Consider the following 23,754-nt stretch of genomic DNA (forward strand, 5'->3'; position numbering starts at 1 on the left):
GACAAAATGACAATGACAATGACAATGACATAGTTCCTCCGCTGCACTAGCGACTCTACAGGTTGGTCAGGATGTCTGTTCACCAGGGAGAGGAACTATGTTCTATGTGCATGCGTTATGCCCTCCCGGTGAAACTCTCTTACATCCTTCCACACGGCCAAGTAGGGTCAGCAGTGACAGGGACAACACATGTGCGGATAAATGGGAAATGGCATAACGACTAAATTGAGAGAAAAGGGGGAAGAGCTTAGCCTAAATGAATGATTGACATTACTGTCAACGAGGAACTCCCCCAGCAAATGAAATGGTACAGTCCATAGTCCCAGAGTTGTCTCAGAACATGGAAACCATTGCTGGCGTGCCTCATGGTACAAAGCCGTTCTGTGAAGCATCTAAGTTCACTGTTTACCACTCTGTTTACAGTGTTTGTGCCCGTTAAACATCATCCACAGCAATCATGTTTGGTGGTCAAGTTCCTTGAGCTGTTTGGTCAGCTGCTGTATGACCCCTCAGGAAGACATGGCAGCTGACTGGCTTATCAGTCCTTTTAAATGATAAAAGGTTGCTGACCATGAAAGGAGTGACTCCCTTCATGTGCAGCAGGTTACCCACGGCACTGCAAATCAATATACTCAGCCATTCACTATGGAAGCCCATTCCTGCCACCAAATTTGTATTGTTTTGTTTTGTTAAGAGATCAGCAGTATGGATCTAAATGTTTCATGGGCTGCCCCCACTACTTTCAAGACAACTGTTTCACCTGTTTTCAGTTCTCACTCTGTTTCATCCATTCCACTGTATGGAGCTGAAGCCATTGTATCGCCGTGGTTATTTGAACATGACTATGTTGTCTCTAAACTGGGATATTTCCCATGGGAGGTCTGCTGTTCGACTGCAAGGATTGGAGGACAACAGCAGTACTGTACTGTACTTGATCGCTAAACAATGACCTTTCTGTTTTCTTCTTTGGATAATCAGCCAACCAAACAGTGTCTCAATGAAGAGCATGGACCTATATACAGTAGAGTTGTATGTTTAGTCTACATATTCATTAAGACTACACATTTTAATCACTTTTCCTTTGTTGGCTTTCAATCATTTTATTTAAAGTTTTTACATATTTCCACAAACTGATACTGTACATGACTCACATATATAAAACAGATAACATATAACTTATCACAAACAAACTAACATACATACATACATCATCTTCTTCTTAATAGCCATAGCCTTCAAAATCATAAAACCTTTCTATATGTTGGGATTCTGCTTGGGTGTTACTTGGCTCCCAAATTTGCAAACCCCCTTGATAATATTTAATCACCTTTCCATAAAGAAGGTCATGGCCTTTAATCAGAATGACTTAATAAGAATTTGTTCGCAATTGTCGCACCTGCAATAAGGTACAATAAATGAATAACGAACAAAGCAATACTGATGAATAACCACATTTCATCATTGCTCAATTTCCATTTGCAAAGGTCCTCTTCTCCCGTGAGACAAGGGTTTTTTATTGGATGCACCCGTGAGATTTATGACTTTCAATTGCCATATGCTCTTTTAATAATTTATCATTATCGCCATTCATAAATGTGTCATTAAAGCACACACGGTGCCTGAATAGAGAGTTCTGTATAGGAGTATGCGTGTCTTTTACATCTCATGGGTCATAAATTAATTTGCGGCACTGTGGGGTACCTTTGATATCTCTTGTGAGGACGTAGGGTACCTGTGGGAATGTCACAGTATGCCCATTACACAGAGAACATCTTTTCCCCGCTCGTGGAAATCATTTGCAAGTGAAGAGGCTAGCCAATCTCACATCATATACACATATACTGTAAAGGTACCCCCCACCCCCCCCCCGCACGCACGCACGCACGCACGCACGCACGCACGCACGCACGCACGCACACACACACACACACACACACACACACACACACACACACACACACACACACACACACACACACACACACACACACGTGTCACACACATCCCAGCACTATCACCTATCAGCCACTATTTGCCTCAAATTGTCATTCAAAGACTATAGGGCATAGTAGTGGTGGCCATTTTCTGGTGCAGATCAAAAGCCCTTTACTTTTTCCCAAAGTTTTCCCAACTTTTTTCCGAAAATATTTTAAATATTTTAAGCCTGGAACTAAGCCATACAGGCTCCTGGTGAATCATGACCATAAAGCATTTGATTCTGTGTCAAAACATATTTGAATATATAATTACATTATAGACTATATATTTAATGAATACCCTTTTTTGCGTTTTTCAAATATTTCTTTGACACAGAATCAAATGTTTTATGATCATGATTCACCATGAGCCTGGATGGCTTGGTTGCATGCATAAAATAATGAATATAAATATTTTCGTAAATCTCTATGGGAAGAATTTATGGGCTTTCGATCTGCGGCACCACAAGATGCCTGCCACTGCAATGCCCTATAGCACAAAGTGTGAGCTTAGATTGTGGCGCAAACCACTTCACTGTGACTGACAGGTCCTTGCCGTGTTTGTCCATTAAATATTACTAGAGTCCCAAGAGGGCTGAGGCGTGACAGATGTGAATTTCCCTCAGCTTAATTTTTTTCTGTGAATTGTTTATCGCACACATTACTTGACGTAGTCATAAAATATAACACATGCAATTGAATGCTACCCACGCGGAACTGAATTACAAACGATCTACCCATAGCTGGCCTGTGATGTGATCTGACAGAACCAGCTTGGCTGCTGTCATCCTTTTCAACACAAAATGTTCCCTATGGGTCTATCGCTGATTTACACATCACAATAACTGGAAAGTTGAGCTTGCTCAGAGGGGTGGCAGGGGATTTCTGAAATCCATTCCTTTTTTTTTTACTAAGCAATCATCCAGTGATCCCCAACCGACTGATTCCTCCAAAGAACTCATGAGCTCCTAACGGTCAGGTTACAGCGCTGGTTCTCAACCATTTCTGGATCAGGGCCCACTTAAGAATCTTGAAAGTGTTCACGGCCCACCCAGATTGATTGATTGATTGATTCTTGATTGATTGATTGATTGATTGATTAATTGAGCACTTTATTTATAATTAATTCAAAAGGATGAAAACTAAATAAAACCCCGAAGGCTTGTTTTCATTGTGGTCCTTATAAAACCGGATCGTATCTGACCACTTAAAACGGGCACGGCAGCCATTTTAAGTGGTCACATGGGTGGGCCACGTGCATTTTCAGAGCATGTTTATTTTAATGATCAATCAATTGAAGTTGATCCCACGTGGATCAATGAAACTAACACAGTATTCCTATTTATCGGCATCGGTATCACAGTGAAAACTCATTTAAAAGAACAGAATACCAAGTCATTTTTAACATATTATGCATAATGTTATGTTATCATAATATCCTGTGTACACCTCTCGCATGCTCGATCCTCATGCTCTTTGAAGTTGTATTAGGCTAGGTCCTGTGGATAAGAGAATCCTGTGTGTTTATTTAACTTTGAGAGTGTACAAATGGAACCAAAAGGACCCATAAAGATCCATTTGGTTCCATGTGTAAACTCTCATAGTTAAAGGTAGGGTATAAGTGATATTTTTTGGTTAAAACAAAAAGTATTTCCTTAAAGGTTTAAAGCATTATATTCTTATAGTAATCCTTGCTATAGAGTGTTTGTTCAATAACGGGTTACAGTTCCAATGCTGTATGCTCATTTCTTTGTGTCATTACTTCCAGCTTCATTTGTTTATCTTGTTGTCTCCGCCAGGCCGAAAGGCATGGCGAGAGAGTATGTTTTACCCCCCGTCCATCCGTCCGTGTGTCCGTGTGTCCGTGTGTCCATCTGTCTGCGAGCGGCTAATCTCCGAAACCGTTGGCCGGTCGCTGCGAAACTGTGCACACACACTCCCTGGATGCCAAAATGAACCTCTGCCCCAAATCTTTTACATGGCCCTGGTATAGCGCCACCAGGAGGCCGATTTGTATAAAATATCTTTTTTGATATTACTTGTACAGATTTTATCCAAACATCACGCAAATCAGTACACAGTATCTCTATAGTCATGTGATCAACACGGATCTGTCTGATTTTCCATATTCCATCCTGATTGGCTAAAGTTGGCTTCCAAAGTTTGCAGGATTGGTCCATTTTCAACTAAATGCCTCAAATCATGAACGCAGCTTGCGATTTCCGTGAAATTTCACACGCACATTCCCACTAGGCCAAGGAAGAAATGCCACTTGGACATTTTCAAATCGGCCTCATGGTGGCGCTATAAAAGGCCACATTGCGGTTTTAACTGTAACTGCACCAATCTGCGTGAAACTTTGCACGCATACTCCCTAGAGGCCAAGGAAAAACAATGTGAAAAACCCTGCATTTTTCACATTAGCCTTTTATAGCGCCATCAGGAGGCCGACTTATGTAAAACACTTTTTTGGAGATTAAGCCTTCAGATTTTATCCAAATTTCACGCAAATCGGTACACATGATCTCTATAGTCATGTGATCAAGGTGGATCTGTTTCATATTCCATCCTGATTGGCTAACATTGACATCTAAGGTTTGTAGGAGTGGCCCGTTTTGAACAAAATGCTGCAAATCATGAACACAGCGTCCAATTGCGGTGGAACTTTGCACATACATTACTACGTTGAAGAACAAACACCACCCTTTTAACATTGCCATATTATAGCCACAGGAGGCCGATTTTTCTTTTTTATATTACTCCTACAAATTCAGTAAATCAGTACACATTATCTCTATAGTCAAGTGATCAAGATGGTTCCGTCCGCTTTTTTATATTCCATCCTGATTGGCAAATTCTGAACATTGCTGGCCCACAATAATCTACCTGACCTGGCGGAGACCTGTGCTCCGAGGAGCACTTTTTCTAGTATTCTGTGTGAGTTCTATCTCCTTATTGTATCAAATTGGTATCCTGACCTGAAAATGGATCTGTTTACTACAGAGCTGGAGAGAAAAGGAGTCCCTTGTTACTGAACAAACACTCAATTTAGAGAATTTAGAGGACTATATAGAGCTATATAGAGCTATTTATAACTTATTTTAACAAAGAAAAATCTTACCCTACTTTTAAAGGCAGGGCAACAGATAATTTTCATAAACAATACATATCTATTTGAATACCTTTATTGTCATACCTTTCTGTGAAAAATGGTAAATTTAATAAATTACATTTTTTAAGTCATTTCCATATCAGAAGTTTCCCCTTTTCTGTTTCCCTATAACTTTAAATGAACACTGAGGATTTTATTGTGTAACATCCAAACTACAAACTTTCAAGTGTATAGTAGGCCTATACCTTGTGCTGGAATATAAATTGATATTACAGAGTAACATATGCATAAACCCTGCACTTGAATATAATATTGCAATGAGATGAGAAAGCATCCTAATGAACGACAAAGCCCTAATATCCTGTTTGTGAATACATTTCGCAGTACAGCGATAATGGTGATTAATGCAAGGCTGGCATTGTTCAATTACAAGGCATCATTAGAGGGGAAGTGCAGACAGGTTGGCTCTTTCCATCCAATTAACTTAGACTTATACGTAACTCTTTGGCAGCCATATAGAGCCACCAAACAAAGAATAGTGTGAGGAGTCAACAAGCGAAAGGGTATCAGTGAGGCTGTTACAAAAGTCAAACAAGTCAAACTTTCAAAGAGTGTAATTAACTGCTGCCTGTGTGACTCCAGCTGATATACTCATTAAAGCTTAACAGATCAGACCAAAAGGGAAAATATAGTGCATTTAAACACACTGGACTAATGAGGTAAATGAATCACAATGGAATAGCCCTGTTGAATCGGACTTAATTTCACTCCCTGTGTCCTTTTGTTCATCTATTCTACTGTATATGATCTATCTGTCTAACCATCTGTCTGTCTGTCTGTCCGTCCGTCCGTCCGTCCGTCCGTCCATCTTTTAGTGAAGACTTCACTTCACATCGCATGGGGGTACAGGAGCAGAGACTTAACATTCTGTCAGTGCTTCTTGCACTCTGCTCTTGGGGTCAAGTCTCTTGGGCGTTTGCTCCCCATGGGGTCCTTGTAAAGACGGAGAGGCGTGTTTCCTTCTTTTAATGATGCCATTGCTGTGGGAGTGATCCCAGATGTGGTTATTAAGCAGAGCATACTGTATGTAGTGCTATAGCTATTACTATCATAGCAACTGGTTTTGATTGCCAGCAAGCCAAGAGCATATGGGCAAGGCAAGGCAAGTTTATTTGTATAGCACATTTCCACAACAAGGCAATTCAATGTGCATCATACAAAACATTAAGTAAAAGAAACACATCATAACAGGACATTTGAATTCAGTAAAAATTCAGAAAGTTGAACAAACACCTATCTCCTTAATCGAAAACACCTGTTCAGGACATAAAGCAAAAAACACAATAGAAAAGGACATTTGAATACAATAAAAACAAAACTCACTCACATAAAAAAAGTAAAATTACAGTGCCGAATAATAAGTAAAGAAGTCTCAATAAAAGGCAACGGCAAACAGAACGTTTTTTTTAGCTGTGATGTAAAAGAACTGAGAGACCTGCAGTTTTCTGCAAGTTTGTTCTAGATATGTGGTGCATAAAAACTGAACGCTGCTTCTGTTTAGTATTGATTCTAGGGGGGAAAAAGCAGACCTTTCCCATATAACCTGAGAGATCTGAATGGTTTATGATATCGCGCAAAATGTATTTTGGCCCTAAACCATTCAGTGCTTTATAAACCAACAGCAACATTTTGAAATATTTTCTTTTGACATAGCCTACCAGGAAAGATCTAAGAACTGGAGTGATTATGCTGAGGACTTAGCGGCATTAGCAGCCTAGGTGCCCAGACCGCTACCCTAGCCGTCCGGGCCGAGCAGCAGCATTCTGATCATGTTTTAGCGAGTCCTGTAAAGACACCATTACAGTAGTCCAGTCTACTGAAGATGAATGCAAATCCGGCTGAGACAAAAATCCTTTAATCTGTGATGTATTCTTAAGGCGGTATAATATATTCTAATGACCTTGTCCATCCCCCACACTCAAGACCTGTGTTCCATCTTCTAAGGATGAAGCCAAGCTTTTTCTTACATGACTGAATTTCCTCAGAAAGGAACCTCACTCGTGAACAAAGGTACTGACTGATTACCGTACACAGTAACAACAACCTTATCTCCGCCAGGCCAAAGTCAGGACTATGTCTGTCTGTTTATAGACAGGGTCAATTTTCAGAGAAGCATAACCCCGAAGGCATTTCGTGTTTATTTTTGGTATACAACATTTCTAGGGGTATTAAGGGGTGCTGAATCCAAATCTGCTGTATACCCAGCGCAAAAATGTCAATTAAGGCCTCAAAATTGAGAAATTCAACATGGCCGCCAGCGCCAGGACCTCTTTCCAAAAAAACAGGTGCTAAACCCACATTCTTTATTCTACTGACATGAAACTTTGCACAGAACATCTGCACTTATGGGGGAAGAAAGTAGGAATATAGCTGGGGTGCAACCATGAGAGTAACAGGGTGTTTTTGACTGTCTAACTGTAATCTTTGTATAGGCGAGGATACAAAAATGACATTTCTTCAGTGTTTGCAGGAATACTACAGCAATTTGGTAATAACTGTACAGTGTTGGACACCAACATTGGAATCCCCCAAGTCTTAGCTTTCTTCAGGTACCAAGTTTATGCCAGTAGCCCTTATAAGTCTGGATATATAAGCATTTTAGTGTAAGCATGCTGTTTTATAGTAGGGTCCGAAAGTGAGGTTCTGTGACCATCCTTTGGCAAGTATGTTTTTACGATTGATTTGACCTCTATGGACCCTTTAGAAAAGATTTAGCCCCCAGGTCCCTCCCAAAAATCCCGGCATTTTTTGCTAGACAGCCAAATTCAAAATGGCCCCCGGCGCCATCTCTAAACGCCATCCAGTACAGTAAAAACTTATACCCAGGGGGCAAAGAACCAGATGGGCTAGAAATAAAAACTTGGTGTCTATTTCATGGTTTCAGAGCATGAGAAACTCAATGGAATACTTATCTTTATGATTGGGTGTGTCTGGACCTTTAATTTGCATATTTCCAAGATGGACGCCACGCAAAAATGAGTTTTACTTTGACTTTTACAGTGACAGCTGACTGTTATGGCAAAAAGTCTGCTTTTTAAGTAATATGAACACATTTGGTCAGTTTGAGCTTTAATTTATATGTTGTCAATATGGCAGACCCACACCATGAGTCTGGTCAGAGTCGTGTAATCCGCGATGCAGAGATGGTAGTCAAGGCAGCAGTGGAGACTAACCCATTTACAGTGAGCACATCATCCATGATCAACATATCTACAGGACAGTGTGCTGATTCCACATCCACAGTCAAGGACGACTTGATGAGTGTGAAAGAACTGGGTCTGAAGGCACTGTGTGAGTCACTGTCCAGTGAACAGAAGAAGACAAGAATAATGAAGCTTAACACTTTCTACACTCAAAACACAAAATCTAAACAATCTAAGGGGAAAACCTCAGCACCTGGCAAGAGCAATGAAATTACTGCCCTCCTGCGCATGACCCTAATCATAGCCAGTGGTGGAGAACTCAACCTTGTTGACTTTATAGGCAACCACGAGTGCAGTGACTTCCCCCCTTCCCTCTTCCAGGAAGATGGCAGGATGAGAACAGGTACCAAGGCAAGCCTTGTGAAGGTCCTGAAAGAGGAGACCAAAGTTGCATGTATCCCTGACCTGCCTACAGAAGACAGAAAAACAGCAGTAGTTATTGATGCCATGTATGCCATGCGCCATTGGTCGTTCCTGAAAGGTGAAGCATTTGGAACAATCGCTGAACGATACCAACGTCTGCTGTTGAATGATGTGCCTGCTGGCACAGAGATCATTCACTTCTGTTTTGACCGGTACTGTGGACCTAGTCTTAAGACAGCTGAGCAAGAACACAGATATGCTTGACCAAAACCTACCAAAGAATATGAAGTCAGTATGCATTACACAGCTCCAGATCCTCAGGAGTTTTTTGCTGTGTCAGCTAACAAGGCAAACCTATTGAGTTTCCTCTGTGACGAATGGTGTGAAAATGAGAAACTTATGTCGGCCCTTGGTCCAACACATCTTTACCTGGGTGGGGGGTTTAAAGAAGAGACAAGGAGTGTGGTGATCAAGGAGGGGTCTATTGAAGATGTCCCTGCACTAGAATCCACACAACAGGAGGCTGATACAAGAATAATACTCCACGCCCTGTACAGTGTCCAGAATGACAAAGTTGACAGAGTTGTCAGAATCAGAATCAGAAGACTTTATTGCCATGTGAACATGTTAGGAATTTCATTTGGTACAGCGGAGCACAGTTTACAACAGACAGAAACAACACTCCCCAACACCACAGCAGCCATGGGCGGCGCTGTCATCCATGCCAATGACACAGACATCATCATCATGTGCCTTTACTATGCAGCAACCCATCTCCGATGCCTTCCAGAGCTGTGGGTGAGAACAGAGCAAAATTCATACCTTCCTATCCATCAAATGGTATCAGCACTGGGTCTCGCACAGTGTCGTGCCCTGCCCTTTATCCATAGTTTAAGTGGCAGAGATACTGTACCACCAGCTATCCCTTCTTCACTGGGAAGAAGGCATGGTTCAAGGCCATCATGCGTCTGGATCTCTGCACTTGAGGAGTTTGGTGAAAACTCTTATGATTCCCTCTCAGATGACGTCCATCAATCAGGCACGAGACCTCACAATTGCTGTATATACATCCAAAGCGGACCACCAGGAGGATTTTGACCTGAGTAAGCTTAGAGTGTACAAGTTCCTCAATAATAGATCAACCCTCTTAAAGCTGCTGCCCCCGACAGATAATTCCTTTGACCTGCACCTGAGAAGAGCTGTTCTAGCAACCATAATAGATAAATGTGCACATATCGCCAAGCCGGATATTCCTTCTTTCACAGAGTATGGATGTTCTCTCAGTGCTAGCAATGCAGTCCCCCTTGCATCTACCGAGCCAGCCTGGCCTGTGTCAATGAACAAGGCAATATCATGCAGCTGTATCAAAGGCTGCCAGAAAAACTGTTCCCGTGCAAAGAAGGCAATTCCATTCTACTTAGGATGCCGTTGCCAGGGACTGGAGACACGATGCAGCAGGATCAGTGCAACATGACAACAGTGACAGTGAATAGCATTGTACCATAGTATCATTGGCTTTAGAAGCAGGCAAGACTGAACCATAGAGGTCAAAATGAACCTTTTGTAGGCAACCTCAACTCCGCTTTTACTCTATTTGTCACTAAGTAGTCTATCTTTTGTTATGTTACTTGAATGCATACCACTATGTTAATTTGTATAGCCCTAAAGTTGAAGTTTTTGGCAAGTCTTGGAGTGTGCATGTGTCTGTTTATATTGTATTTAGTTTATTAAAATGATACATAAGGTACATTGTGGGCTTTTTCTCCGATTTTTCTCTGCAATCATCCCCACAACTATAGATCTATAAATCAATAAATGGAAAATGTAATACCATACATTATTTATGACTGCAGCCATATTGACAACATATAAATTAAAGCGCAAACTGACCAAATGTGTTCATATTGCTTAAAAAGCAGACTTTTTGCCATAACAGTAAGCTGTCACTGTAAAAGTCATAGTAAAACTCATTTTCGCGTGGCGTCCATCTTGGAAATATGCAAATTAAAGGTCCAGACACACCCAATCATAAAGATAAGTATTCCATTGAGTTTCTCATGCTCTGAAACCATGAAATAGACACCAAGTTTTTATTTCTAGCCCATCTGGTTCTTTGCCCCCTGGGTATAAGTTTTTACTGTACTGGATGTCGGCCATCTTGAATTTCGGAGTCAAAACGAGGTCTGACAATTAAAATTGTGTCAGATTTGGAATCCTCATGGTTGACTTGTATGGAAAAGTGCCTTCATACATGATTCTAGGTCATCCAGATCAAAAGTAAATTTTTAGAGATGGCGCCGGGGGCCATTTTGAATTTGGCTGTCTAGCAAAAAATGCCGGGATTTTTGGGAGGGACCTGGGGGCTAAATCTTTTCTAAAGGGTCCATATAGGTCAAATCAATCGTAAAAACATACTTGCCAAAGGATGGTCACAGAACCTCACTTTCGGACCCTACTATAAAACAGCATGCTTACACTAAAATGCTTATATATCCAGACTTATAAGGGCTACTGGCATAAACTTGGTACCTGAAGAAAGCTAAGACTTGGGGGATTCCAATGTTGGTGTCCAACACTGTACAGTTATTACCAAATTGCTGTAGTATTCCTGCAAACACTGAAGAAATGTCATTTTTGTATCCTCGCCTATACAAAGATTACAGTTAGACAGTCAAAAACACCCTGTTACTCTCATGGTTGCACCCCAGCTATATTCCTACTTTCTTCCCCCATAAGTGCAGATGTTCTGTGCAAAGTTTCATGTCAGTAGAATAAAGAATGTGGGTTGAGCACCTGTTTTTTTGGAAAGAGGTCCTGGCGCTGGCGGCCATGTTGAATTTCTCAATTTTGAGGCCTTAATTGACATTTTTGCGCTGGGTATACAGCAGATTTGGATTCAGCACCCCTTAATACCCCTAGAAATGTTGTATACCAAAAATAAACACGAAATGCCTTCAGCATTTTATACAAGCACATTTTCTGAAATTCTGCCTAGTCTATTATGTCTGCGGCAAATCTCGCAAACTACTAACTACACCAATCAGTGTCAAATGTATTGTGAATGCGACCCCCAACTTTTTAAACGTATTATTAGGGCATGCCTCCTGGCAGAGATGTGTGCACCTTTCTACATGTAAATTGGTCTCAGTGAAACTCTACCTAATAGTGGTTAGCTAAGTGGTTAAATTGTATTTAACGGAGGTTGTGTTATGATGCTTTGGATGGGATGCACCAGAGGCGTACGCTCATTGGGGCCAACGAGGCCATGGCCCGGTCTGTGTGAACCCATACTTGCCTCTGGGATGCCAGTGGGATGCACAACTGGGAGTGGATGTGTGAATTCAAAACTGAACATGCATATTCAGAAAGTTGCACCAACCCCCTTTCCCCAACTTGAGGACCCATAGCATCTTTAAGTTGAATGTCACAATAATGTTTGACCTTCAAATAGCTTTGTCAGCCCTATTTGTAGAAACCAAAGACTGCGCTAAACGTTGTTTCCCATGCATAATGTAATGTAATGTCCATTACAGAAAGGTGCACGATTTACAGGGGGCATTATATTTTCTATGTCTCTTTTCTACTTTGAATTAACCCTCCCTGCATTTGATTCTTAATTCTGGGGAAAACTGTTGATAGACCTTGCATATACTGTATTCATTGTTGATAGTATACATATACATTTATTATTATGTATAAATCTATGTTTCATATACGTACATTTGGGGGGCAGCCAGAGGCCGTCTAGTAATTAGAAGGTCACTGGCTCGCTATATGTTATGTGTCCCTGCATGACACTTAACCCCTGGCTGCTACCCCAAGCGCTCATCATAACCATCTGAGCAGCCATCAGCTGGGTGAAGCTGAAAACTGGTAATCAAATATTCATTGTGATAGAGTGTAGACTGATTAATTGTCTCCGCCAGGCCGAAGGTGTGGCCGAGACTATGTTTTTGCAGTGTGTCCGTTTGTCTGTCCGTCTGTGTACAGCTAATCTCCGGCACCACATTTTTCACATCGGCCTGTTATAGCACCACCAGGAGGCAGAGTTTTGCAAAAAACATTTTTACTCCTACAGATGTTGTCCAAATATCACGCACATCGGTACACATTATCTTTAGTCCATATACTGTATGTGATCAAAACTGATCTGTCCGATTTTTCAAATTTGGTTTACAGGAGTAGCCTGTTTTGAACAAAATCCACGGTTCCAAACTTTGCTGGCCCAAAATAAGCTACCTGGCCTGGCAGAGACCTGTGCTTCCTGGTTCACATTTTTCGAGTTGTTTTTTATTTAATCGATTATTGATATTGCTGACTATATACACATATTCATTCATCATTCATTCTTCATCTTCACATGTCCACTGTTGGTATACTGTACATATTTTTGGATAGACTACATACATTCATTCAGAGACCCATTTTGTGCCAGAAGCTTATATGACTTTTACTTGTGTTTCTTCTGTGTTCCACCCTTGTTGCTATTGCAGCTATGACAACTGAATTTCCCTTCTGGAATCAATAAAGGCTTATCTTATCTTATCTTAACTTATCTTATCTTCAGCTCTAAGATGAGCAGTGTTTTCAACATTAGTTTCAAACTCATTGTCATCATTATCCTCTTACTCATTGCATCACCAAGACATCGTCCTTTCAGATAGATTATGACACTCTGTTTTCATGAGGTGCCAGTCAAAAGCAACATCAAGAACAGACATATATCGGCCTTGACAAGACCTACCAAGTGATGTCAAAGGGCTGCATGCATGATAGATGGGATGTGAATCAACGTCACACTGAAGTGAGGAGTGACTCTTTTGTGGCAGTAACAAAGTGCCAGAGAGACTGCAGGTCAAAAGACAACGGCATGCAAACACGCAGTTGTGTCAAATAAAGAAATGTACTCAAACACAAAACAACAGACATAGAACCCCAGTGTAACAGAACTAGGTAGTTGGAAATATTAGGTGATTTTGTTATGAGAAGGTGGGCAAAACAAACAAACATATAAAAAGATTTGGTCAGCATCTACATTTTTCAATTGGTTTGGTGTATATGTCTTTACCAGTCCTGATGAAAAACTGGTTAGGGCTCCTTCAAGTGTAAGGCAGCAATTCCTGGAAACTGGAGCTACTTTGAAGCTACAATTATGGTATTGGTGACATATTGTACATACTGGCCAAGCCAGTGTATTGAACAGCAACAGGAAATACTATGTAGAGAGAATTTAGAAATCAAGGCAAACTCAAGGTCTCTTATCAACCTGGGAACTTAATATTTGGATTTTATAACTTGTCCCCTTTGTGACTTTATGTTTCCTGCCACAGTTGCATGTCTTTGATCAGCAGACCAGCTAATGCGCTCACCACCCAGCTGCCAGTAATTCTTGTCTTCTTCAGATGAAGTCCCGCACCCACAATAACTGTTACATAATCATAGAATAAATGAAATAAATGAAATTTATATAAAAAACAGACACTTTAGAAAGACACCAATTAAGGGTCAGCAAATTCAAATCCCTTTAGTCAATATACTGTCTAACCCAATGACCTAAAGTAAAAAATGCACACAATATTGAATATTAGTGAAATCATGTGCAGGACTTCCTTCTGAAGATATACAGTTTATAGCCGATCTCGAAGAGTGACTCCAATGTCCCATTTCCTTAAGATCTCTTTCAAGCGACCTCTATCTTCCTCTGAAGCCCAATTTATACTTTTATGATGCTGCCAAAATAACTGATCTACAAGTTCACAACACATTGCATTGTATCATGTTGTGAGCTTGTAGATCTGAGCGTGTAGATCTGCCATTTGCAGTGAGTAACAGTATCATATGACGAAGTATAAATTAAGCATTACATTTCAGACAAATAAATAATAGATAAATAAATAATAAATAAATGATAATATAAAAAACAGACACTTTAGAAAGACACCAATTAAGGGTCAGCAAATTCAAATCCCTTTAGTCAATATACTGTCTAACCCAATGACCTAAAGTAAAACTAAGACAGGTGTTGGCTACTCAAAACCGAACCAAAGATATAAGCACTCATCACTCTCCCTTAAGTGAAACTTTCCCACAATGCGATTATCCATGAGGGATTCTCAGTGCGAAGAGAATGGGTCACATCATGCTCACTGAGAATAAGTCTTACGAATAGAGAGTGCACAGAATTGAAGTGTACCAGACAGACGTGGTTGGGTGTTAACTTGTCCAGACAGAAATAGTTGGATGGCACGATATGGTTCACATCTATCCAGCTCTGTTCAGTGACCCTCGTCACTTCTGTGTCTTTCTTTTCCTGTGAGCCGTGTGGGGAATTGCAGCTGCTAACAGTAGGCGTCCAACAAGGACAACATCATGCACGCACACACGCACGCACGTACGCACGCACGCACGCACGCACGCACGCACACACACACACACACACACACACACACACACACACACACACACACACACACACACACACACACACACACACACACACACACACACACACTCACACACACGCACATTCTGCACTCAGGCACATATACACGCACACAGATAACAGGAGTGCTGTTTGCAGTCCTGCATTGTCTGAGCCAAAGATGAACAAATCAGAGAAAACAGAGAAAACAGAGAAAATATCAGGTGTAGGTCTGATGTGGCTGTAGGGGGTCTTGATCACATGCCAGGTGCTTCTGTTGACTCACTGCCTGTCTTTAACCAGCCTCCCACTATCTAAATCAGAGATGTCTCAAGACATCCTCAAAATAGTGTCTTAATTGACTCTTGAGACCACACTTTGAGAATCACTAGCCTATACCTGTCAGATATTGTATATTATTTACAAAATCATTTGCCGGGCCAGATGTCATCGCTGGCGGGCCAATTTTGGCCCACAGGCCACTTGTTGCCTAACACTGCTGTAGGCACTGTAGTTGTGTTGACATAATTTCTTGGTATATTCCTAACATGTGAGAGGCGTCATGTTGATGCACAGTATCAGATGTATCAGAATCAGATGGGGGTTATCTAATGCGACTTAAGTCAGCTAAGGTCTAGGATATACAGTGTGTTGAGACAAAGAAAACAGCTAAGGCGAGGTCAAACTAGCACACTGAAGCTATGAAGATATGCCAGACAGTCAGTCTGCTCTATAGGACTGGTCTTAAACAGACATGCTCTCAAACATGCACGCACGCGCGCTCGCACGCACGCACGCACGCACGCACGCACGCACGCACGCACGCACGCACGCACGCACGCACGCACGCACGCACGCACGCACGCACACACACACACACACACACACACACACACACACACACACACACACAGTTCTATACTGTATGTGAACTTAAGATGGGTTGAACCATGCACAGTATGCAGCATGAAGTACGTATATCATAAGGGCGTACAAACGACATGAGTCAAAATTCTGTCCCAATCCCCACGTTTAGTTGCAATTAGTCCTTCACACTGGCAGCTAGTTGACCCTGGAGGCAATACAAAATTCTATCTATCTATCTATCTATCTATCTATCTATCTATCTATCTATCTATCTATCTATCTATCTATCTATCTATCTATCTATCTACAGTAGGTCAGTGGTTCTCAAACGTTTTCATGTCAAGAACCTATTAGGCTGTGGACACCTATTTTAAAAGATGTGAGAATAAGATTTAGGTTTAGTACAGAATTCTACAGCTACTGTATTATAATACAGTAGCTGTAGAATTCTGTCATTCTTATGCTCTCATTGGGTTAATTCTAATAGTGACATTAATTTGTTCCTCATTTTGCTGGGGAGTCGGGACCGCTTGGAACCCCCTCAAGCACCTCTGGGGGGTAGCCTGGAAACAAATCAGTCTTTTAGTCTGGCATTGCCAGGCTACCCAGGGGATGATGGATCGATTCATTTAAAAAAAGAATACATTGCCTGCCTCGCTTTGGTAACATCCACTGCTGCTATCCAGTGTAAAGTAACTACTGTAAGTACATCTACTCAGGTACTGTACTTCAGTACAATTTTGAGGTATTTTTTACTTTACTGAAGTATTTCCAATTTTCAGTACTTTTACTTCTACTCCACTACATCTCAGAGGCAAATATTGTACTTTTACTTTTTAGATTTAGATTTAGATTATTATTACAAAACATACATTAACCACTTCATCCCTATATACATTTTGACCATTTAAAAATAGCCATTCTACAAGCTCACAATGCGTTGCAACGCCATGCAATGTGAGCTTGTAGATCTGCTACTTTCAAAAGATCTTAAAACATTTTACATATGAAAACTTGTGAAATGGGACATTCTGCATAATGAGTACGAGTACCTTCTACTTTTGGTACTTCAAGTACATTTTGATGCCAATACTTTTGTACTTTTACTCGAGTAAATTTAGAATTACGGACTCAGAGTATTTCTACATTGCAGTGGATACAGGATATAGGTGGGCACTATAGGGACATCTGGGTACCTCAATGTAAAATTGGCTATTTTGTCCAAAATCTTAAAAGTATTTGCAAAATGGTCTTAAAGTAAAGTAGCCTACATGATGTGAACATGCATGGTACATCATTATCAGACTTCATTGTATCCTTCAACGTCTAAGTTGTTTATGATCCAAAATGACTGGATATACAGGTTTTGGAGCAATTTGGAGCAATTGTGGAAATATTAGAAGTCGAATGTTTAAGCATGTTCTAATCATGTGGAAACAAGCCATATAGGCTTTCTTGGGTTTGGGCTTTTTTTTGCAAACCGCTAATAAAGTATTCCAATCAATCAATCAATCAATCAATCAATCAATCAATCAATCAATCAATCAATCAATCAATCAATCAATCAATCAATCAATCAATCAATCAATCAATCAATCAATCAATCAATACATGTATAGCCTACTTTTTACTTTAATTAAGACCATTTTTTAAATATTTAATTTTTTAACATTTTGGACAAAATAGCCAATTTTACACCGAGGTGCCCTATGTCTCTATATTACCCACCTATCCTGTTACCCATTGCAGTATTGATACTTTTACTTAAGTAAAAAAGGTGAGTACAATTTCCACCACTGAAAAAGGATACATGACTTTGGTAACATCCACATTCTGTCCGTGCGTGTGCGCCTGTGCGCTCGTCACTGAGCTCTGGCTTTTAAGGGGAGCGCGCACCTTGTATTGTGTTCAGTCGAGTACCGTCTGTCTTCCGTGGGTAATGAGCGATACACCGGACTTTAACTAGGAAATTAAAACATTTCAAGAAGTAGAAGAAGAAGAAGAACGATACACATATTAGTAAAACATTATAGTTTTAAACAAAATGTCAATCTGTAAAACTTTGTGGCTGAAATGGACCGCCGCGCTGTTTCACTTTTATCTGTGGACGCAGCTGACGAGATGGGAGACGGTGAGTGACAGCTTCGGAGAAAAATATAAGACAGACCCAGAAAAGAAATGTAATGTCTCCCCGTGACCCAAACTAGTGAAAATAGCAGATATACAAGCTCACAACGCGTCGACGTGTTGTGAGCTTGTAGATTGGCTATTTTCACTAGTTCTTCAACATTTTGTTTTCGAATTTATAGAATTTCTTTGATTGTTGGCATTTATTTATGCAATTATGTTGGAAACATTTCTGAATTTGTTTTAAATTCATGAAAAAACAAGATTTTAATAAAAAAAAAAGTAAAATGAAGGAAATAAAAAAAGGGGGGATATTTACTCACGATCGACCCACAAATGACTTACGATCGACCCATGTGCTTCTTTAATTTTACGCGAACTAAAAGTATAAGATCAGTAAACATTCAGATTGTATTTGATGGAGGACATTTTTTACAAAGATTGGGAAGCGTGACAAGAATTAACCTCAGACTATATGGACATGTTATGATGTTTGACCTTCATGACTTACCAAGTTCCCCGTTTGCTTGCAAATTGAAACGCGTTGCAGGGGTCTTCAACAGGGTTATTTTTTTACATTAACCACTTGATCTTAGAGGTTTGGTGTAGGGGGGGAAAGGAGCAAATCAAGTACTAAGTATTGAAGGTGTAGTGGTTAAATGTCCAAAATGAACAAAAAACTGAATTTGCACAACACTGATGATGGTCAATATGACAATATCTATATGAAATCTATGAAAAAGTTTAATCTGCAACATAATTGTATGCAATGTAGCCTAGTGGGGGTCTCTACTTCGACTATCTCAGCTAGGGGGTCCTTGGGCTGAAACATTTTGAAGACCCCTGGCTTAAACTAAAGGTGCAATTTAATTTGAATCCAAGTGGTGTTTGTGCCATTATAGGTAATTGATGGCTGGTAACAGGGTAGGTGGCCACTATAGGGACATGCATGGGCACCTCCATGTAAAATTGGCTATTTTGTCCAAAATGTTAAAAAAAATGTTTTTAACTAAAGCATACATGATTAGAACATGCTTAAACGTTCGACAGTTAAGGTCAAATATTTCTACAATTGCTAGCCCCAAGGCCCAAGCAAACCAATTCAGTATAATGTAAACGTGTAGCCTATCCAGGGAAAGGAAGACTGAATGGACAGGTAAGCATCACACTTTTGATTATCATGTAGCTTCATTGTTGCCAATTGTTTTGCGTGTGTCTGTGTGTGGGGACTGAAGTAAGGGGACGGGGAGAGAGACAGATGTGAACGGGGTGGAGTGGCTTTAGATTCCTATCCACATCTGTATTGTTAATTCTCTGCTGTAAAAGCCTGGACCGTCCATGAGTCATCTGGTCTGATGATACTGCAGTCACTATAGCAGGGGTCTTCAACGTTTTTCAGGTTTACATTAGCTGAGAGAGAGATCAAGTAGGGAGTTGTTTTGCAGATTAAACACCTTCATAGATTTCATAGATAGCTGGATTCACGTTAATGTGTATTTTCAATATAGTTAACCTTTAAACCCTCGATATTTAGTCAACTTGACCGTTGGATTTGTACTCGCTCTCCTCTTTTTCCCTCTACACGACTCTCCCAAAATAGCCGATCTACAAGTTCACAAGATCTTGTGGGCTTGTATATCTTGTGGGCTTGTAGATCTTTTGAGCTTGTAGGTCTTTTCGGCTAATGTTCCCACCCCACTCAAAGATTTGGCGGACCCCCTGTAGTAACTCTGAGGACCCTTAGGGGTCCCGGACCCCCTGTTAAAGACCCCTGCACTATAGCCAGACCTTGAGAAGCAACACATTCTAAAGGGTCCATGTGCAGGAATGTGAAGACATTTCCATTCTCTTGCAGTGTTTTTTTTTTTTTTTTTTGCATGATTGACGCTGGCATGGCCTTTGGCAGAGGGATCAATAGGCTATTCTCCCTCGTGTGTCCATTAGAGCATCCTCACTGTGGCCACTTTACCTTGTCCACACTTACTGCCATTAGCTACTCCCAAAGGGAGAGAAGAGGCAAAGAGAATGAGATTTTAGTTTTAGTTTCATAGTCAAGGTGATGCCCCTGAAACAGTACCTTCATGTAGCCTTCTCCAGTTACCAGTATAATAATAATAATAATAATACTACACTTTATTTGTCTAGCACCTTTCATACAATTAAACATGCAAGTGCTTTACATTAAAGAGCTACAGTATGAAAACAGTAAACAGATAAAAAGGAAGCAAACAAGAAAAATAAAATGCTTTGCAATAAAAGAAGAAAAGTAGAAAAACGTAAAAGGAAAATAAAGCTACAAAGTGAAGCACATAATTAATTAATAGGAAAGTTAAAGGTAGGGTAAGTGATTTGCGTTGGTTAAAATAATTGTTAAATAGCTCTATATTGTGATAGTACTCATTGCTATAGAGTGTTTGTTCAGTAAAAGGAGTCTCCTTGTCTCTCCACCTCTTTATTAAACAGAAAATGCATTTTCTTTTCAGTTTCATTTCCAATTTTATCCAACCAGGACAGAGAACTCAATCAGGATACAGATTAAACAAGTGAAATTGGAAGTGATGACACTAAGAAATGAGCAGACAAAATTGGAACTGGAACACTATACAAATTAAGCTAAAAATGGGTACTTTCTCCTGATTGGCTGAGATTTTGACACCTACCGAAAAATGTATTTTCTGTTTATTAAAGAGCTGGAGAGACGGGGAGACTCCTGTTACTGAACAAACACTCTATAGCAATGATTACTATCAGAATATAGTATTTTAACCTTTTAACAAATTACTTTTTGTTTTAACCAAAAAATATCACTTACCCTACCTTTAAATGGAATAAAAGGAAACTAAATGCACGCTCAGAGCAGTGTATCCAAAGCAATGGCTCGGGTCCCGGTTTTGGGTCACACACCCATTTTTGAGTGGTGTAGCCGCTCCTATAAGTGGGGTTGGGGTTGGGAAAATGTGTCTTTCGCTGTACTGTGATTGGCTGATAAGTATTCAGACCCTTTGCTCAGTATTGTGATTGGCTAGCGAAACGCATGATGAAATTCATAACCTATAAATATCACCACGCACTTCAAAGTGAGCTTTCATCACTGTGATGACCTTTTATTATAGGTTGTCTGTAAATATACTCCTTTTTTATGTTTCCTAAAAAAATGTTTTTGGATTGGGCTGTAAATGGCGTAAGTGGTTATAATGATGTGCCTCCAATTTAAACCGAAGCACATCCAGGCACATCTTGTCCACCGGGCTATAATTACCAGGAGAAGGCCTGTAGCACCGTTCGTGGTGGTGGCTTAGCCATTCACCACAAGAAAACATCTGGAACCCTTGCCATTGCTGTCCACATTTGAGTGCCTTGCATTTAAAAGTAAATCCCCCTTTTCCATTACTCTGCTTCTCCTTTACCTTCTCACCACTCTCTGCACAACATCTGCCAACATAATACGCGACATACAGTAAATATTCACGTGGACAACCCATCCTGCCACTTTGCATCTGACCTCCTACAATTACTGGACTGCCTCAATCTCCCTCAACATGTAAATACCCCCACACACAAAAAGGCACACACGCTGGACCTGGTCATCACTGACTCCGCCCCCATCAGTAATCTGATGGTTGGGTGTGTCTGAACACAAGGCCTCGCAACGCCACACGTTGCGAGGCGTTGTGAGCTTGTAGATCGGCTATTTTCACAATTTTTGCCTCTTTCTTATATTTGACAATTTGGCCAGTGTTTGACCAGTTTTCATAGTATAGCGTGTCGATTACTTTTGATGCAGTAATGGTCTTTTTAATTTCATTTATTATTTTATGCTATTAAAAAGGTCTTAAAAGTCCTTAAATTGTCACTTTATAGTCATCTGGGGACCCCCCAAAAAAATCATGTGCTTTTTGGGGGGTCCCGGCCCACAGGTTGAGAACCCCTGCAGTAGAGCACAAACCTCCACCACGAGGAGGCATGTCCTGCCTCCCTCCATCTGCATGATGACGTTGTTTGGGGGTTGTGTGTGTGTGTATGAGACGGCACGGGGCAATGGGGTTTAGAGAGAGCCTCTTTCTTTGGTGTTTCGACCAGGTGGGCGTGGTTTTGATGCATAGTTTTTGTGAGGTTGAAGGAGTAGTTCACCCAAAAAAATCTTATTTTCTATCAATTACACACCCCATGAAGCCTTGAATTTGTGGAGATTTTTTAGTTTTTGTTGCATTCCTAAGCCAATAATTTGATGACCGGCAGACTTAAAAACAATCCTTTTGAGTCTCCTATTGACCTAGCCATGGTTCACATGACGCTCATCTGTCACAAGCGTCATGGAACCACTTGTTCCTGTTTTTTTTTCAAATATAAAGTGCTTACCCCTGAGCCACGGATGTAACAAGTTGAGCCGCAAGAGGTCTAAGTACCTGTATATTCCGTATTGTTCAATAAAAAGCTTTTTAATCCGATCGCCGGCCATTTTCTCCGATGCTTTCAACTGTGCGACACTACTGCCTGGGAGGTGTATTGCACTCTGATAAATTACAAAAACAAATGCTTTTTATTGAACAATACGGCAGATACAGGTACTTAGACCTTTTGCGGCTCAACTTGTTACATCCGCGGCATGGGGGTCAGTTAGGTTTAGGCATATAACCACGCCCACCTGGGCAAAACACCAAAGAAAGAGGGAGGAGTCCCATGGGGTTTAGGGAAAGGACTGTCATTGCATCTTTATGATGAGTGACAAGCTGTATATGAGACAAATCTTTGGACAGTGAACACGTGACAAAGTAGTGTGGCATGTTGTCATCACTACGACAAACATGACATACAATATAGCCTAAAGGCCAATTCATAATCCAGGCGTAGCATACACACAGACCGGTATCCCCGCTGGTGTCCCTGCTTCTTGGGTTCCCCGTGGACTAAAGTTATGCTAATGCAGTCGTTCCCAAACATTTTCCATGTCAAGGACCCAAAAAGGAAGAGTTTGTGTCAGGGTCTCGCATAAGATTTGTGTTTAAAATGTTTAAAGATTCCCCCCCCCCCACCTAAACAATATATTGAAATAGAGTTGAAGTGCTTAAACTGATTTTGATGGTGTATTAGCTAATTTGGCTAGGGACCGCTGGAACCCCCTCAAGGACCCCTGGGGGTCCCCAAATCCAGTGCAGTCATTATTGCACTGCTCTGTTTACCTCAGCATACGTCCACTTGGGCACAAAGCTAATGCGTATGGCTCTACATAAACTGTTTCACATTGGCATGCACTATGCAGTAAAAACATAAAAATATAATGAGCTCTGCTGGCTTTTAACTTGCATTAATAAAAATCACACCCTGTGTGAAGGTAGCGGCGCCTTTGAATACATTATGTCATCGATATGTGTTTATAATGTGTTTATAGCCATGTGTCATGTGAAGCTTGACCAATCACTTTGTTGACGGGTCTGACCAATCAGAGCGTCGACGACAGATAAAGTTAAATTGAGGATCTAACTTTAAATAACTTACCTAGAAGGAGACTTTAGCCAAATAAAAATATATACAAAAAAAAACATGAGGAAATAAAAAATAAACCTTGACATCATAGTGATGTCATGAATAGTCCCCTTGCCTGACAAATCACAACCTTGACGGGCC

At 40.6% G+C, this 23,754-nt stretch overlaps 1 protein-coding gene across 1 annotated transcript in view; it reads left to right on the plus strand.

The window, feature by feature from the left end:
• The first annotated feature begins 18,044 nt into the window (after positions 1-18,044).
• ghrhrb (growth hormone releasing hormone receptor b) overlaps positions 18,045-23,754 on the plus strand; it is a 52,278-nt gene continuing 46,568 nt past the window's right edge. The window contains exon 1 of the mRNA XM_084067932.1: positions 18,045-18,133. Within this exon, the coding sequence (XP_083924058.1) occupies positions 18,047-18,133 (87 nt within the window). The 5' untranslated portion in view covers positions 18,045-18,046. The remainder of the gene's footprint in view (positions 18,134-23,754) is intronic.

The sequence above is a fragment of the Gymnoscopelus microlampas genome (assembly GCF_963454915.1).
Source record: "Gymnoscopelus microlampas genome assembly, chromosome: 9".
In the NCBI taxonomy this organism is placed as follows: domain Eukaryota; kingdom Metazoa; phylum Chordata; class Actinopteri; order Myctophiformes; family Myctophidae; genus Gymnoscopelus; species Gymnoscopelus microlampas.